This window comes from Notolepis coatsorum, assembly GCF_963971535.1.
Source record: "Notolepis coatsorum genome assembly, chromosome: 14".
In the NCBI taxonomy this organism is placed as follows: Eukaryota; Metazoa; Chordata; class Actinopteri; order Aulopiformes; family Paralepididae; genus Notolepis; species Notolepis coatsorum.
The window spans coordinates 102,608,486-102,625,575 of record NC_140178.1 but is presented as its reverse complement, the minus strand read 5'-3'; the positions used below and the strand labels follow the sequence as shown (position 1 = coordinate 102,625,575).

The 17,090-nt window shown below is 42.2% G+C and overlaps 2 protein-coding genes across 2 annotated transcripts; both read left to right on the top strand.

Annotated features, from left to right (window-relative positions):
• The first annotated feature begins 3,891 nt into the window (after positions 1-3,891).
• On the top strand, positions 3,892-7,897 carry ppp1r27a (protein phosphatase 1, regulatory subunit 27a). The gene is made up of 3 exons (XM_084328862.1): positions 3,892-4,690; positions 5,801-5,951; positions 6,908-7,897. The coding sequence occupies exons 1-3, from the start codon at positions 4,198-4,200 to the stop codon at positions 7,026-7,028; spliced, it is 765 nt and encodes a 254-aa protein (XP_084184988.1). The 5' UTR covers positions 3,892-4,197; the 3' UTR covers positions 7,029-7,897.
• A 2,107-nt stretch (positions 7,898-10,004) lies between these two features.
• On the top strand, positions 10,005-16,352 carry mcrip1 (MAPK regulated corepressor interacting protein 1). Its single transcript, XM_084328449.1, has 5 exons — positions 10,005-10,097; positions 11,757-11,857; positions 13,609-13,727; positions 14,599-14,703; positions 15,460-16,352. Exons 2-5 carry the CDS (start codon positions 11,850-11,852, stop codon positions 15,522-15,524), a joined length of 297 nt encoding a protein of 98 aa, XP_084184575.1. The 5' UTR covers positions 10,005-10,097; positions 11,757-11,849; the 3' UTR covers positions 15,525-16,352.
• Positions 16,353-17,090: the final 738 nt, after the last annotated feature.

Below are 17,090 nucleotides of genomic sequence, written 5' to 3'. Positions count from 1 at the left end.
AACCCAGCTAGAACGCAAGCTAAGCAGCCACCACCGAAACTGCACAACGTGAGAACACAATATAGGCCAACACTTCAGACAGCCGCTGTCTGTCCCTCTCCTCATCCGAAGAGAGAAGAGGAAAAGAAGTCAACACAGTCTTCAGAATGGTGATTATCAGACACAGCGGTGCCGGCACAATTCCCTCACGGGCTGCAGCCGACTTGAGCGTGGAGATATTCCTATAATGAAACACCAAACCCACCTCCCTCGTGCCGGGTAACTTTCATCTTGAAAGGTGGGGCCTCGCACAGTGACAGAGAGTATCCGTTTGTCCAGAGATCCGGGGGATTGAACCGCAGATTCGGATACGGTCCCAGGCAATAGAGCTCCCGATGAGGAGCTCATGTAGCGTGGGCGTCAAACCAGAACCCTCTCCACGCCGCTAAGAGGCAGCAAAAAAGGGTACCAGCCTGGAGCCGGCTTTCGTAAGTCGTGTAGCCATTCCCCCCATAGCAACACAACTGCCGCTCGCATATCAAACCCATCACCCACCCGGAGAGGCAGCTAGCCCTCACAACAGCCGAGCGCCTCTCAAGCAAAGTCCAACTGCAGAGCGGAGGTAATACCTGTCCAACTGCAGAGCTGGAGGAATGCCGGTGGGGATTAGGCCAGCGACGCGAGCCCCTAATACGAAAATGCCGGTGGAGGTCAGAATGATCATCATCTTCTAGACACCCCGGTGGCGAAGACATTATCGCTGTATTTCCTCGAAAATAGTGAGAGAGAAAATAAAGATATAATGTCACTGCAGCTCCTTCATCATAGCTCCTCTTCAACATTTCACTAATCTCAAAGTGGTGTATACAGACACTCGCCGTGGTGAAAACAAGGAAGGAGCTGTTAGTATGGCCACACCCCTGCTTATGTAGAGGAGCGGATGGGGGTGTGGCCAGGCGGATGGGTGTGTAAAGGTGCATGTGAAAATGTATTCAGTGCTAGTACTGATATGGAAGTGGATTCCAGTAGACGCAGAGCGGAGCTATACGATATATAACTGAGCTAGTACTCTGCCTCTTTAACTAAATTGAACTAACCAAGCTCCTGCCCTGATGGTCTAGACTCTGAAGTTCTGTGTTATGTTGTGCTGTGTCGTGCTGTGCTGTATTTATGTATTTATTGTGTCATGTTGTGCTGTATTATGTATCTATTACTGGGAAGAAGGGGAGGGGGGTACATGTTCCAGTTTTATGTACTGTATAGCCAGAGCTTCAATACACTCTGTACCGATCACAAATACCACCAACCTGGTTGTGTGGCAATAAAGGTATCTTGTATCTTGTTGTAGCTTGCTAGCTAACGTTACTAATGTTGCGTAATGTTGCTAACCTACTGTATGTTGCTAACATTAGCTTGCTAGCTAATGGGTCGACCGTAATGTACATTCAGCATTATTGGCCAATCAATATCCAAGACAAGTCCCTCCCTTGCTTCAAATCAAATAGCATTCTGCTAGCCGTTTGTATGTAGACTTTAAATTAAAAAGGAAAACAATAATAATGAATCAACTTCTCTGAAGGAAGCTATATGTTTCGTGGTCTCAGTCTAGTGAAACAGTAACAGGCTGTCAGGTGATATAGAATAAGCATAGACATGTTGATGGTTGACGTGCAAGCATCGCGTAAAATAGACCATATGACTGAAATGTAGGCCAGTCATATATACATACTGTACAGTGAAGTGGTTCGGTGAAACCTTAGAATAACTGCAAGTCGAAGTGTGTGTTAGAATAGAGTGGCGCAAGATTTCCCCTCTCAGGGCGTAGCAATGTCTTCTATGAGAATCTTGGTAAGAGAAAACCAGTGGATGGTAGCTGGGTTATTTCCTTGGCCATGCTGGCAGCTTCTGTGAAATACCCAGGTCCACGTCCAAAGGCTTTCAGTATCCAGATATAACCAGCCCTGTCAATCTCTGGAGTCTCTCTCTCTCTCTGGAGACAGCTGGTGCAACGACCACAACGTTACAGACTTACAGCACAGTTCACACGTAGCTATGTACGCATGTGACTCTTAGGGGTAGGGGGGGGATGTGAAAATGTCGAGAATCGTGATTCTATCCTCTGAGATTAGAAATCAATTTACAAATACATTTTCTTTTGCAGTTTTCTTCTGATATGGTTTCAACTTTCTATGCTCATTTTATGACTATGTCTATTTTTATGTCTGGACTTTATGCATTGCTTTTATTCTGCCAATTCTAGGCTAATTTTATCTATGTCTATTGCATGTCTATTTTGCACTTGAAAGGTGCCATACAAATAAAGTGTATGTATTGTCACTTACTTCATTGTTAGTTCAATTCTACAGATTGCCAAGATTATACCAAGCAGAAGGACTCAGACAATACGATCTTTGTCACATAAAGGTTAATAGCAATTTAGAATCGAATCTATCGAATTGCCTAGATAATGGCGACAAATCGATAATCGATTTTAAATCAAATTGAGACTTCAAGAATCAAAATCAAATCGATTGAATCGTGCGATTCTCAAAGATTCCCACCCCTAATTGAAATTTAAATAGTTTTATTATCATGATGTAAAGCAAAAGCAAGCGATTAAACATTGAAAAGCTAAACATTCATTAGAAAACAGATAGAATCAATAGAATCACTCTCAATTATAAACATTTAGGCTACACTGTATGTGTAAAGATATGAATGCATTTATATGAAAATATTAATGGAGATGAAAAGATCCAACAAACTATTTAGGAAAAAGAAAAGAAGTAATATATTTATATAAATATCTATTCATTTATTCATTTTACGTTTCTATTATTCATTATTACTTTTGTCAAGTTGAATGACCGCGGTGCTGTAAAATGACTGCATGTCAAATCAAACCAAAACCATAGGTCTTTTTAATGGCATCCACGGAGGAGGACAGTTAAATTTAGAGGCTTAGATTTATGTCTCTATAACGTGACAGTTGGCAGAGACTCCTACTCAATCACATTCAAACATCTCCAAAAGGCTGCATTCTATTGGTCCGACGGGTCCTGATGCAAGAGACAACTATACGGCGCACATAATTCACGTGAAACAGCTGCGCTGTGGTCCTCGCCAAACTACCAGGAATAACAGAGCTATAAACATTGGTTCTAGTAAAACCAAGAATCAATTAAATCTGAAATTCTTACTTTTCTTTTTTTACTTGAATAATTGATATAACATATCTTGTCTGCTAGACATCAAAAGCATGATTTCACTTGGACTGAAACTACGGGTTATGTTTTTCTTTTGAGGGGGAAACTTCAAATTAGTTGTTTCTGTTTGCACACTTAAATACTCGCACAAACAACTCACGTAAAATCACCTGATGTTGTTGCGTCTTGTTGTTTGTTTGCCCCGCATGTCTTGCCGTTCTGACATGTGACTCCCCGCACGTTGACCACCGTGACCTATGCCGCCCGCCGCTTGCACGCTCCCAAAATTGGCAAACAAGTCAAGCCTAGGACAAACATGTATTAGAAGTTCTGGGAACTTATCGTCGCTCTCGGATGTTTATCAAGAGAGTGTATTAACCCCCGATCCTAATGTGGACCCTATCCATTTTGATATGGCATTAGAAATGTTAGGTAATAAGGTGAGACTCTGAAGGATCCTTACGTGTTTAGGTTAATGACTGCTTATGGCTGTCAATTTGTTTGACAAGGGGTGGGGGCCCGGTGGTCATGTGACCGTGTAGTCAGAGGCGATTGGTCGAGGCCACTCATTGCTAAGCTGAAGTCACTCGATATGAGGCCCCAGAAATAGCCGTGCAGAGGGTATATAGGGACCCCCCTCCACCTGCCCCACCAGACGACCACCCTGTTGAGCGGCCGAGGATAACGTGCAGCACTGTTGTTTCAAATTCACCACAGGAGAAATAAACAAGACACGAGAGAAAGGATATCGAAAGACCCATCGCAGTGAAGCAAGAGATTTGGAACATTTTGCATTCTGCAGAGTGAGTGGCATCACAAGCTACTCTGGTTGGGAACCCAAAGGGATAAGAGGGAAGTGACAGACAGAGAAAAGGGACTAAAAGAGTGCAAGAAGGACAACACGGGACAAAGGGATTTGGATTTGGATTTGGATAGCTGGTGTTTTCTTGGGATTTCTCCCATCTCTTCTCCTGGACTGACTGCATAGGGGGGAGCCCTGTCTTCTGCAGGGATGAAGTACAGCTACCATATACCGGTGTCAACACGCACTTCTCAATACACACCGACAAGCTACACCCCTACCCAGTACACTCCCACGCACTACACATCGACATACACCCCTACTAAGTACACCTCCACACACTACACCCCCTCGTCATCGCACTACACCCCGTCATCGCACTACACCCCGTCATCGCACTACACCCCGTCCAACCTCTATGCCCCGTCCTCAAATTACACGTCCACGTACAAGTCCATATCGACGTACACCCCGTCATCGTCATATAGCAAAGGATATACCAGTTCGACACGCCGCACGCGCACAGAGGACACCCCGGCACCCGTGAAACCCGCCGCACCGGTGACACCTGCACCCCTGAAGAGGGCCGTGCACTTCCCCAATGACATCATCTTCCAGGATATTGTCAGACATGGAGATATGGAGCAAATTGGACGATTCATGAGGGCCCAGAAGGTTCGGGTTGACACCATCTTCCACTCTGGTGAGTAGAGACGCAGTGTCAGCTAGATAGATAGATAGATAGATAGATAGATAGATAGATAGATAGATAGATAGATAGATAGATAGATAGATAGATAGATAGATAGATAGATAGATAGATAGATAGACAGACAGACAGACAGACAGACAGACAGACAGACAGACAGACAGACAGACAGACAGACAGACAGACAGACAGACAGACAGACAGACAGACAGACAGACAGACAGACAGACAGACAGACAGACAGACAGACAGACAGACAGACAGACAGACAGACAGACAGACAGACAGACAGACATACAGACAGACAGACAGACAGACAGACAGACAGACAGACAGACAGACAGACAGACAGACAGACAGACAGACAGACAGACAGACAGACAGACAGACAGACAGACAGACAGACAGACACACAGACACACAGACAGACAGACAGACAGACAGACAGACAGACAGACAGACAGACAGACAGACAGACAGACAGATAGATAGATAGATAGATAGATAGATAGATAGATAGATAGATAGATAGATAGATAGATAGATAGATAGATAGATAGATAGATAGATAGATAGATAGATAGATAGATAGATAGATAGATAGATAGATAGATAGATAGATAGATAGATAGATAGATAGATAGATCGATCGATCTCTCATCGGTCAAACAGTAGAGTTGACAAACGTTAATAGACAGACATAAAATGGACACAAAAAAAGAGTCAAACAAGTTCAAAGGTTAAGAAAGGAGCAAAGAAATGAGGAGGACAAACAATAAAGTCAGAACTTAAGTTAAAAGTGAAAAAGCAATGAGGTGGACAAACAATAAAGTCAGAACTTAAGTTAAAAGTGAAAAAGCAATGAGGAGGACAAACAATAAAGTCAGAACATAACTTAAACGTTAGAAATTAAAACGTTAAAAGGGATCTGACCTTAAAGGTATAGAATGATCTTCTAGCATACAATGCTAGAATTATTGAAGAAAGGGCTTCAAATAGTCAATTGATGGTCCGGTGTTGATGGTCCATAGAGGAGGCAGGACTGAGCACAGGGTGAGGCAGTGATCTGACTAGGCCCATGTATGGTGCTGTCTGTGTGGGCAGGTATGGCAGCGATCCATGAGGCCGTCCTGACGGGGAACCTGGAGGTGGTGAAGCTGCTGGTGAAATACGGCGCCGACGTTCACCAGCGGGACGAGGACTGCTGGACGCCGCTCCACATGGCCTGCAGCGACGGCTACCCGGAGATCGCCAGGTATTATTACCAGTTTTATTGCCATCGTTTACCCTTGGCTGCATTCATTTATATTTACATTCCCGCTGGGGGATTTGTAAACCAACAATAAATCCAGTGATACGATCAACTTCATAAATGCCCAGAATAATCTGAATAATAATTATCAGCATAGGTTCATTTTCACTGGATGCCACAATATCATATAACTCAGTGAATGTTAGTGTCCCTTCTATGACACATGACTGTGTGTCTTTGAGAGGGGACAGTGGTTACCTAACCACACTGACCTGGTTGAACTGCACATGTTACTTTGACATTTTTACTCTGTATGAGACATACTGTACAATACACATAAATACCAATACTGAACTAACGTGGAGAGGACACAATGAGAAAATGTAAAAAGAGAAATAGTTTGATCCGATGGGTCTTATAGGCCCACGGTATATAGTGTGTTTTATTCTACATGTAAAAGGAAGAGAAGTGAGAATTAAGGACCGACTTCTTACTGCATTTAGTCAAAAGGTTGAAAGGATGATTCAATAACTCACTTTGTGCTATGTTGCACATACATTTACATTTAGTCATTTAGCTGACACTTTTATCCAAAGCGACTTACAAGTTCTGTACAACAAGTCAGCAGGAAGGGCACAACTAGTGCTACAGACTTGAGTCTATATTAGCATAGTAGGTCATATAGGCACAGTAGATTCCTTATTAGCAGAGTGCATACTAGTGAAAGACAGTACAAGGGTAGTATTTTTATTAGATTTTTTTCACTTGAAATATTGATTGAAGAAGTGTGTTTTTAGTCAACGACGGAAAACTGGGCGGGTTTCATCAAGTGGGATTGGGATTGGGATCAGATGATAAAAGGCATCAACCATGTCCGATGACCTATTACCTTTCTACAGGTTTTTATGGCTTGATTTGAGTCTGTTGGTTAACAAGGCTCTACTCTGTGCCCTCGTCAGGTACCTGCTGACTAACGGAGCCAGCAGAGTGGCGGAGAATGAGAACGGGGACAAGCCAGAAGACCTCATCGACCCAGACTGCAAAGAACTGGCCAAACTGTTTGAGACCGGCTGTGTATAAAGATAAGATAAGATAAGATATTCCTTTATTGATCCCCTTGGGGGATTCAGGTCTAACTGAGCACCAAACACAGACTCGGGAAGCTCTGAGCAAAGGAAGGACGGATTGAGCTGAGCTTCTCTTTTTTGGAGTGGAAAAACATGGCATACAACACCACAGGGGAGGATCACCGGGGGCGAGGAGCCGCCGTCCGCTGCTGCCCCGAAGTCGACCGCTTATTTTATTTTCATATGGGTGACACAATTTGGCCTCTGTTTTATAATCTATGGATTCTGAACTATGCTTTGTAAAGCTGTTTATCTCTTTCAGGGGCTTTGCTTAGATAGTGTGCTTCATTTGGTGCTTGAGTCTTTTTCTGGGACATGAGCCTGCCACCAGAGCCCCTGAGTGTTTATGATCAACATCAGCAGCTTCTATTTTCACTCCCACCCTTTGCGTTGCGCAACGCCTCCCCCAAAGGCAAAGACAGGAAGTGTGACCACTGTTTTGTAAATTTTAATCTACTGAATGGACTAATGTATGATGGTTTATGTCTTAATTCTGATTGCCTGTTGAGAAAAAGAAAAGAAAAAGAAAAGTGATGAGAAAAAGTATTTTTCATCCACTGTGTCAATCTTCCACGTGAAGCGGTTCGCTGGTTGCACCTTAAGACCCCCTGCTTACACACTATCATCGAAATGTCATCGGATTAATTATTGAATTTGGCCTTAATTGTTTACCGTATATCTTACAAGAAGAGGCGTGTGTCCTTGCCGCTGCGCGGAGGGAGGGACACGTCAGATCTAAATTGATACGACATCAGGAGGCCAGATATCAACTGAAAATATGATACATACGGATGTTTTTGCTATAATCTGCTATACTGCCATTTCCCCTCTCGAGCAATGCAGCTGCTGTATCTTATAATAGAACCAGTGTGCTGAAAGAATATAAATGTCACCAATGAAAGTCTTATTATTTGTTCAATCATTATTTTTGTACATAATGTTTTCATAAATAAAGCAAGATTTTATAAATATGGCATGCGTTTATATTTTATGAATATGGACCAAACTGTATAAACATTTTAAGAAGAACAATGCTTATAACAGGGATTAGACTCTGGGCAACAACACACACCAAACAATTTCACCATATGGATCATCAATTAAAGTGTGAATATAGCTTTTAAACACACAGCACTAGCTATAGGCCTTATGATCCACACTGAACATTTTGATAGTAATATTGGAAACACATTAGGAATAGCATGCATATGAACATATAGCCTTTATCAGGGCTGCTGTATTGCTGAGGTCTGGGATGAGAGAACATCATAGACATCTAGGACATGAAAGTAATTTACCCATAATAGCATTATAAACAGTAGTTATGGAATTAAGATAAGATAAGAAAATATTAGATATTTCTTTATTGATCCCCTTGGGGAAATGCGAGTGTCATAGCAGCATGGGGGAAGTGGGTACAGGTATGGGCAGGGTAATAGTAGAAAGATATAAATATAGGCAATAAAATTAGATACAAATATAAGAATATGAGAAAAAATGGGTGGCGCAGCGGACATTGCGCTCGTCACCAACGCAAGAGACACCGGGTTCGAATCCGGCTGTCGGTGTTGCCTCCGGCTTGGGCCGGCCGTCATACTAACTCAATTGGCAGAGTTAGCGGGTGGAAGTCGATGGGTGGTAATCTGTACGTTGTGGACAGCGACTCCCACAGGTTGGTCAGGGCGCCTGCACAGCAGAGACAGGAAATGGCGGGGGTAGTGTGAGCCTCCCACACGTTACACCTCGTCAATGAGAGTCCACGCTGGCAGGTGAAAAGATGTGACGGGCTGCCTCCACATGTATCAGAGGGGACGCGTGTATATTTTCCCTAACGCACTTTCACTTCCGCATTCGGGTTCCGCGATCTGATTGGTCACTGATGTTTCTCTCAGCGCCAAGTTATGCCTCTAACAGCCTGCTAGCTAGCTAACGCCTAGTTCTATCACTGGTTAAGCTTGGCGACTCTTTCGAAGTTGGTTAAGGTTAGAGTTTGGAATCAGGGCTGGTGGTCTATCGCCCTGCTCTAAACCAAACTCTAACCTTAACCAACTTCGAAAGAGTTGCCAAGCTTAACCAGTGATAGAACTAGGCGTAACGCAATTGGCGCTGAGAGAAACATCAGTGGCCAATCAGATCGCGGAACCCGAACGCAGAAGTGAAAGTACGTTAGGGAAAATATACATGCAGAGGGGACACGTGTAGTCTTTTACCAACACACTTGCAGTTCCGCAGAGGGGACACGTGATGCAAGGCCTCTATCCTCCCTACAACTGGCCAGTGGGGGGCATATGCGAGCAACATTCAAGACAAGTGTGATTTTTCCCATTGCCCCTCTATCATCACAGGGTAATAAGACTTCATGTCCATTGCACATTCCCATTTTAAATGTTAAAATATAGGGTGATGTTATAGCCTACTGACTCAACGAATGAATGAATGAATGAAAACTTTATTTAACAGATTGCAGAATGGGTACAATACAGTACAGCTCAATACACACAATTGTTAAGGGGGTGCAGACCAGAGAAAGACGTTTGTCTTGTTTACATCAGGGTCCCCCATTTTCAATTCATAGTGACATTTATGACATACTACATGACATGTCCTGTTTGATGACCCAATCATTGTCTACGAATTGAATGCCCTGTATTAGATATGCCCTTTCATCCTCCTTTAACTCTAAGTATATACTGCTTATTGGTTAAATATATACATTATAATATGAGACAGACTTGGTTACTTTTCATTGCCAAAACATTTAACCCGTTTTTATTTCTGAGCCGGTCCGCGGTCGGTTCTGTTCTGTGATGTCCATGACACTCAGTCCATCGTTAATGATAACAACTGACCTCAGTTCAGTTAACTTTCACTTCCGTTTCTTTTGCCCGGAAATGATTGGTTGGCATTGGCAACGTTTTAGCCCCTAGCAGCCAGGCCCTAGACAGCAGAGAGTGAGCAGCGGTACACAACACACTGGAGGCTCAGTACACAAAGCGAAAGGAAGAGAGGATCAAAATAACAGGTTTGTGAATAGGGTCATTATTATTCACCGTTGTGCATTCACTGTACACACCATAACGTATAATTATAATTATATAACTAGCAGCCAATTGGTTTGTTACGAAGCTAACGTTAGCTACGAAGCTAGCCCTTTTCGTGACTGTGATGCACCGAGTGAATCCACAGTCACTTGCTCCTCAATAGGAAACCAACGTATGTTGACCATGAAGGACTGGTTCTGCTCAAACCGTTCGTTATACAAGTATCACAGAGACATGTCAAAGGTACTCACAGTTGCACGAGGGTTTCAGACAGAGATACGCGATGGTTTGAAAGCTCGGCGTTGCTAATAAACATTTTAAATATCTTTTATAAACTGGTCAACTCTGCATTATTTCCGGCGTTGGGTGCATGATGCGCATGCGCTGTGATCACACCAGGCAGCCAACGCCGGAAATAATGCAGTGTTGACCAGTTTATAAAAGATATTTAAAATGTTTATTAGCAACGCCGAGCTTTCAAACAATCCCGTATCTCTGTCCGAAACCCTCGTGCAACTGTGAGTACATTTTAAATGTCTCTGTGATTCTTGTATAACGAACGGTTCGGGCAGAACCAATCCTTCATGGTAAATCTAGGTTGGTTTGCTATTGGGGAGCAAGTGACTGTGGATTCACTCGGTGCATCACAGTCACGAAAGGGGCTACAAACCCAATGTGATGATGGCTTTGTGCTAGCTAAGCTAGCTAACATTTGCTGACGTTAATATAATGTCAGCCTTGTTCTGACAGCTAATTGATCCGCAAATTGCAGCGGGACAGGAATGTCACACGAATGCAACCTCCTTTTAGGAGCATGCTTATTCCCCCTGCCATGCCGATCCGCTGTTCACTGGATACTAGCTTCACACTGTTTTGATATTGTTGACTGGCTAGCTAGCTAGCTAGCTTGCTGCTGACATTAGCCCAAACGTAAACAAAGCCTGCTGGCTTAGCTGACAGTTGCTGTTCTGAATGTGTGTTTTCATTATTCAACTGATCATAATTATCCATTCGTTAAATGATCAGTGTCATTCATCTGAACTCTTCGCTAAATGCTTTGCAGTCATGGAATAAGCAAGTTATTTCCTAGTTTGAGCCAAATTTCCCTCTGGGTGATTTAAAGTATTTCTATTGATTGATTGGCCATTTTATTAACAGATTGCAGAATGAGTACAGTACGGCTCAATACACACAATTGTTAAGGGGATGCAGACCAGAGAAAGACGTTCGTCTTGTTTACATTTCCATTCATGACATTTATGACATACACAACATACAGATATACATATATATATCATGACATACAGATATACAGTACTGTTACATTCATGACATACAAGATATACAAATATACAGTACTGTTTAACAGAGATCCTAACAGAAACTATATACATTTGAGGGGGAGGAAACTGTACATTAGGAGGGGGTTGGGTTGGTTGGTGGGTGGAAGGGGGGTTTGGACATTTACGGGAGCCAGTTTAGAATTGCAGCCGAAATAGCCGAATAGGTGCTCTTTGAGGGCGTTTTTTTTCATAGTTTAATCTTTGTATTGCATTTGTCATTAACTGGAAACCTGACTAAGCCTGCAATAATGGATAATGTAACACTAATAATAGTTTCACTCTGTTGTCCGTTGCTAGGAGTCTCAACAGAAGACATTGGAACCATCATATTCTCCAAATCCTATCCAGTCACCATAGAGGAGCGCAGAGCGAGTGCAGACTGCAAACAGAATGACCAGGTCTGACGTCTGTTGTGGGTTATAGGTCATTCATCTTTGTCTGAGACACCTGACTTTAATGTCAGATTTATTATAGTTGTACACCAAGGAACATAGTGCACAGACAGATTTGCAGGGTTCCGACTTGTCCTGGAAATTCAGAGACTAGATATCCAGTTATGGAAAACATGGAAAATTTACTAAAATGACCAAATATCGTTGGGGGGGGTCCGATGCCCCGGAAATGTAAAATTGTTTATCCCCTCACTCAGATTCCTGGGAATGTCCTGGAAAAGTATTTCTCAGAACGAGTGATGAGTTGGCAGGTTGACATGGATGTCTCCCTTTCATTGGTCGATGCTGGGCATTGGCTATTGGATAACTGGATAGAAATTCACATTTGTTTTTCCTGTGCCCCAGGACAGTTCAGTCAGTATATGTGAATACGCACCACTCTCTCTAAAGCTAGAAATCAGAGAGAGAGAGAGAGAGAACCCTCCAATCGGTGATGTCACTGGGATGTAAAATCTGGGGCTGCTCTATAGACAATGAATGTAATGAATTATTATTATAATGGCGTTCTGACTTATGAGGCCATACAGTCTCAGCTCTTACACACAAACAAGGTTTATATTCTAGCATTGCTATGAGGTCTGAACCAGTATTACTGGTTCACACAAATATTCTATGGACTCATAAAGGCAATATCAAACGGTATTGTATATATGGGCGGTACTGTATAAGCACTGTGTTAATGTTGAAATGATGGATGGGAGGAAGCCATTTGATGTGGATACTTATCAGTATCCAATCTTAAAACTCTGTATCCTCTTCCATTAATTTGTGCAAAGCTAGGCTAGCTTTGCGACAGTGGCTCAGGAGGTAGAGCGGTCGTCTGGTAATTGGAATGTTAGCTTAAGCAATTAGCTTAACTCCTAATTGCATGGTTGACCTCCGCCCGTCTGTGTGAGTTAATGTGAGGAACAGAAAAGTGTAAACCACTTCGGATAAAAGAGCTATAAATGCACCATTTAACAGAACGCACAGAGGAAATTGGTATCTATCTTCTTGTCTGACTCTGGAGAAGACGGTAATATTCCCATAATACTGGCATGTTCCTTTTTAAAGGAATGTTTCATAATTGATTATTCAACCTCTGAAGACCCACAGTTTCTGGGTCCACTTGTTATTCATTTCCGGGTGCTCCTGGTTCACTTAATTGGCCCGGGTGGAGCAAGCCGCTGATATAAAGTTCAAGAGGGTCTCATTTAGGTGTACGCCAGCCTCAATAACAAGCATCCTCTGTTTCTAGTTTTATGCGCAAGGACATGCGTTCCATTTTGATTCACGTATGTTCCGGATTCGATTTGATTAAATTCTGTATCGCTTGATGGTTCGCGAGATGTAACTCGGTCAACTTAAGTTTCCATAGTTGTTTGTCAGAAAGAGACTAGAGACGTATGAAATACAAGAGATGAGCTAAAATATCATTTATTTTAAGTCTCCTCCACACGCCCACCCAAAAGATGGATCTCAGGATTTTAACGATCGCTCAGATTACATGATTCAGATATGTTACTTAGCTGCTTATCTGTTCTCTTGTTCTTAAAGCTCAACTGCTTCCAGGATGGTGAACAGATATGTTACTTAGCTGCTAACCCTGACTGTACGCACGCCCACCCAAAAGATGGATCCTAGGATTTTAAGGATCGCTCAAATTACATGATTCAAATATGTTACTTAGCTGCTTATCTGTTCTCTTGTTCTTAAAGCTCATCTGCTCCCAGGATGGTGAACAGTTACAAGAGGACTTCCAGCCCCAGGTCCCCTACCAATAGTGGGGAGCTCTTCACTCCAGCGCATGAGGAGAATGTGCGCTTTATCCATGATAGTAAGTAGGATGCTTTCCTCCAAGGCTGGTACCTGTTGAACTGGACAGGGCACAGGGCAATATATTGTTATGATATGATATGTTATCATGATTACTGTATATTAGATTAGATTAAAATGCATTGTCATTATACCGCAAGTACAGTACAACGAAAATAAGTTTGGCATCCAACCAGAATGCAAATGTAACAGTAAAGTGCAACAGCAATATACAATGTACTGGTGATTAAACTGGGTACAACATATACAAATGAGTACTACTGAGTGTAGTGCTAATCAGATGTACAGAGTTGTAGTATAATGTGTACAGTGATACAGGTATAAAGACAGTATGGTAGTAGTCATATCACTTAGTAGTCATATCACGTCATTATATGATATAGTGTACTATATATACAGTGTGTTATATATAATCAATCTTGATACACAATTATTGTCTTCTGAATGAATGATGAAATGCAAATATTACACATTTTGAGAGTGTCGGCTGAAAGTTACATTTGACGCTGTAGTATATCACACTTCCCATTACAGTACAATACAGTCCAATTTGATGGACATCAAAGGGATTATCTAACATGTTGGTTTTGTGGTGAGTAGCTATCTTGATAATACCTATCCAGATAACGTGATATAGCCTATATATCGATGTGGAATGACACCTGTCTTGTTCCCCCCCCCCCCTGCCCTATGATGAACACCCGTCCCACCTCTCGCACAGGCGGTCCTACCGTCTGGACTGATTATGTCCCGTTGTGAAAATGAAGACCCACTTTCCCAATCCCCAGAGGAGAAGCGTGCGACTTCTTGAACGGGGAACGGTAAAAAGAATATAATATATATTTACGTTTGGGCCTTGTCTTTCCTCACAGCCTGGCAGTGTGTGCTCCGAGACATCAGGTCAACGCAAAACAGCGAACGCAACGACCGCGGACCACAGGAGTACGTGGAGAAGAACCCCAACCCCAATCTACATTGTAAGTACCTGAAGCCTACTTAGTTTACAGTTATAGTTATGTTCATAGTTATAGTTTGTATTGGAGTGTATATATATGTGTTGTGTACTATGTTTAAAAATCTACTACGGTTGAGGAGCCGGGAAAAATAAGATACAGTATTCAGGCATCATAGCAACATGGGGGAGGGGAGGTACAGGTATGGCCAGAATAATAGTAGAAGACATAAATATAGGCAATAAAATTATAGTACAGTAGAAAAGTAAAAATGGGCAGTGTAAACAATGTAATTAACTCTGGATATACGCATATGAGCAAGTAGGCAGTGTAATCAATCAAATCAATCAATGATTACACTGCCTACTTGCTCAAATGCGTATATTCAGAGTTAATTACATTGTTTACACTGTCCATTTTTTACTTTTCTACTGTACTATAATTTTATTGCCTATATTTATGTCTTCTATATTACTCTGCCCATACCTGTACCTCCCCTCCCCCGTGTGCAGATGTATGCCCTATCAGTTGTATTATACATTACAATAAATATGGTTACAATAAACACTAGAATCTAAATATATACTGTGAGTAAGTAAAGTATACAGTATACACAGGTGCAGTATACAAGCATCTCACGTTTTTCTGAATGTATGTACATAAAAAAAAAAAGCTGTGACAATAAAATAATCTGAATCTGAATCTAAGCCGGTGCCAATCAAAAACAGAATAGATAACGCCCCCCCCCCTCCTCTCCTCTCCCTCTATCTGCTCCTGCAGCTTTCACACCAGTGGACCTGAGTGACCTCAAGAAACGCAACACACAGGATTCCAAGAAGTCCTAGTCTTTCCTGTGACGATCCCGGAAGCTTTTTCTTTTCTTCTCCTCCTCCGCCTAGTCCCCTCGGGACTCCTCTCCTCCCAGCGGCCCTGTGTCAGCCAGCGAGTCAGCCTCCTCGGCCAGCATAGCCCCACGCCCATTCTAAACCCTGGACCACAGCAACCTGCCTGCCTCTCTCCGTCTCTCTCTCTCTTTCTCTCTCTCTCCCCCTCTATCTCTCTCTCTCTCTCATATAGCTGGATAAGAAGGAATGCAAGAGGACTGGAATTTCCTGTTTTCTGAAATTCTCTCTCCTGGTTCATTTTCTTTTCAAGTCCAGAATTCTTCATATACACTTTTTTTGCTTTTCTTTTTTTAAATTGTGAACGGGACTGATGCAGAGTTTCATCGCATATATGCTGACATCCTGATGCAGAGGTGCAAACTGTACACAAACTCTCCACGGGACACACACACACAAAAGACTGCAGTCTTAAGTAGAAACCCCAGTTTCTTTTACAAATCTACTAATATGATCTTGGAGGAGAACGCTGAAGGGCTGACGTCTATTTTTAGTTGGGTTTTCTTTTTCTTTTTTTTTAGGTTTTTCTTATTTTTTTCTCTCCTCTGGAAGATAGTTTGATAGGTGAATAGAAGTATTGGAATAATCATATTGAAATCAAACTGTACGGGCAGGTTTTGGAAGCCAAATATTACGTAGAGACGCCAACATTTTTAATATGAATTCCCAAACCCCCCCCCACTTCCCAAAACCCTAAAATGGACTTTAGGTAGAGACCCCCCCAGTATGCTGCCCTTGACTAATTTCCAAGCCTTGAAACAAAACATTGAATAAAAGACTTTTACAATATTCCTACTTTCTTTGATGTTTTAATGGACACGATTTTATGTTCTCCTTTATTAAATGGTGCATTTTATATAATATCAAACCGGGAACATTCCGATTACCAGACGACCGCTCTATCTCCTGAGCCACTGTCATTCCAGTAGGGAGGTGAACATTTTTTATGGCGTTACCGAAAATATAGATTAAAAAATTATCGGTGTAAATGGCATGTTCCACATCTGTGAATCAAAACGTTCGTTAGAAATAATTATTTTATAATTATAATCGATCATGTAAAATGGCCTTTTGAGCCCCAGATATGATTATAAATGGCAGAGAGATGATTGTAAATAGCAGAGAACGCTTGTGTCGCTTTGCCCGCATTGAATTCCTAATAGGTGATGGCGCATCCATCACTTTTTGGTTAAAAACTCAAAAGTCCCAAATGGGAAGAATAATCCGATTTCACACAGTTGTAGTTCGAGACTTGGGGCAACATTTGGATGCAAAAAAACGTGTTGTTGGCTCCTGGGGAGTAGCCGTTTTAATGAAAAACGCAGACACCATTTTGACAGGCCATTTCTCCAACAAATCAACCGATAAACGCCATTGTGTGGCACAGGAGTTGGCTATAATCTGAGTGGTTGTTTGTTCTACCAATTGAAAGTATCGTCTGGGACTTCGACTTTTTGTGAGGGAAGTGGCCTGAGAACTGTATTTATGAACTGCATTTTGAATAGCATT

Excerpts from the sequence above, each read along its gene's own strand:
- ppp1r27a (XM_084328862.1), top strand. The coding sequence starts at position 4,198 with ATGAAGTACAGCTACCATATACCGGTGTCAACACGCACTTCTCAATAC. Across the intron at positions 4,691-5,800 it reads TGACACCATCTTCCACTCTG|GTATGGCAGCGATCCATGAG; the intron begins GTGAGTAGAGAC and ends CTGTGTGGGCAG. Across the intron at positions 5,952-6,907 it reads GGCTACCCGGAGATCGCCAG|GTACCTGCTGACTAACGGAG; the intron begins GTATTATTACCA and ends TGCCCTCGTCAG.
- mcrip1 (XM_084328449.1), top strand. Across the intron at positions 13,728-14,598 it reads TGTGCGCTTTATCCATGATA|CCTGGCAGTGTGTGCTCCGA; the intron begins GTAAGTAGGATG and ends CTTTCCTCACAG. Across the intron at positions 14,704-15,459 it reads CCCCAACCCCAATCTACATT|CTTTCACACCAGTGGACCTG; the intron begins GTAAGTACCTGA and ends CTGCTCCTGCAG.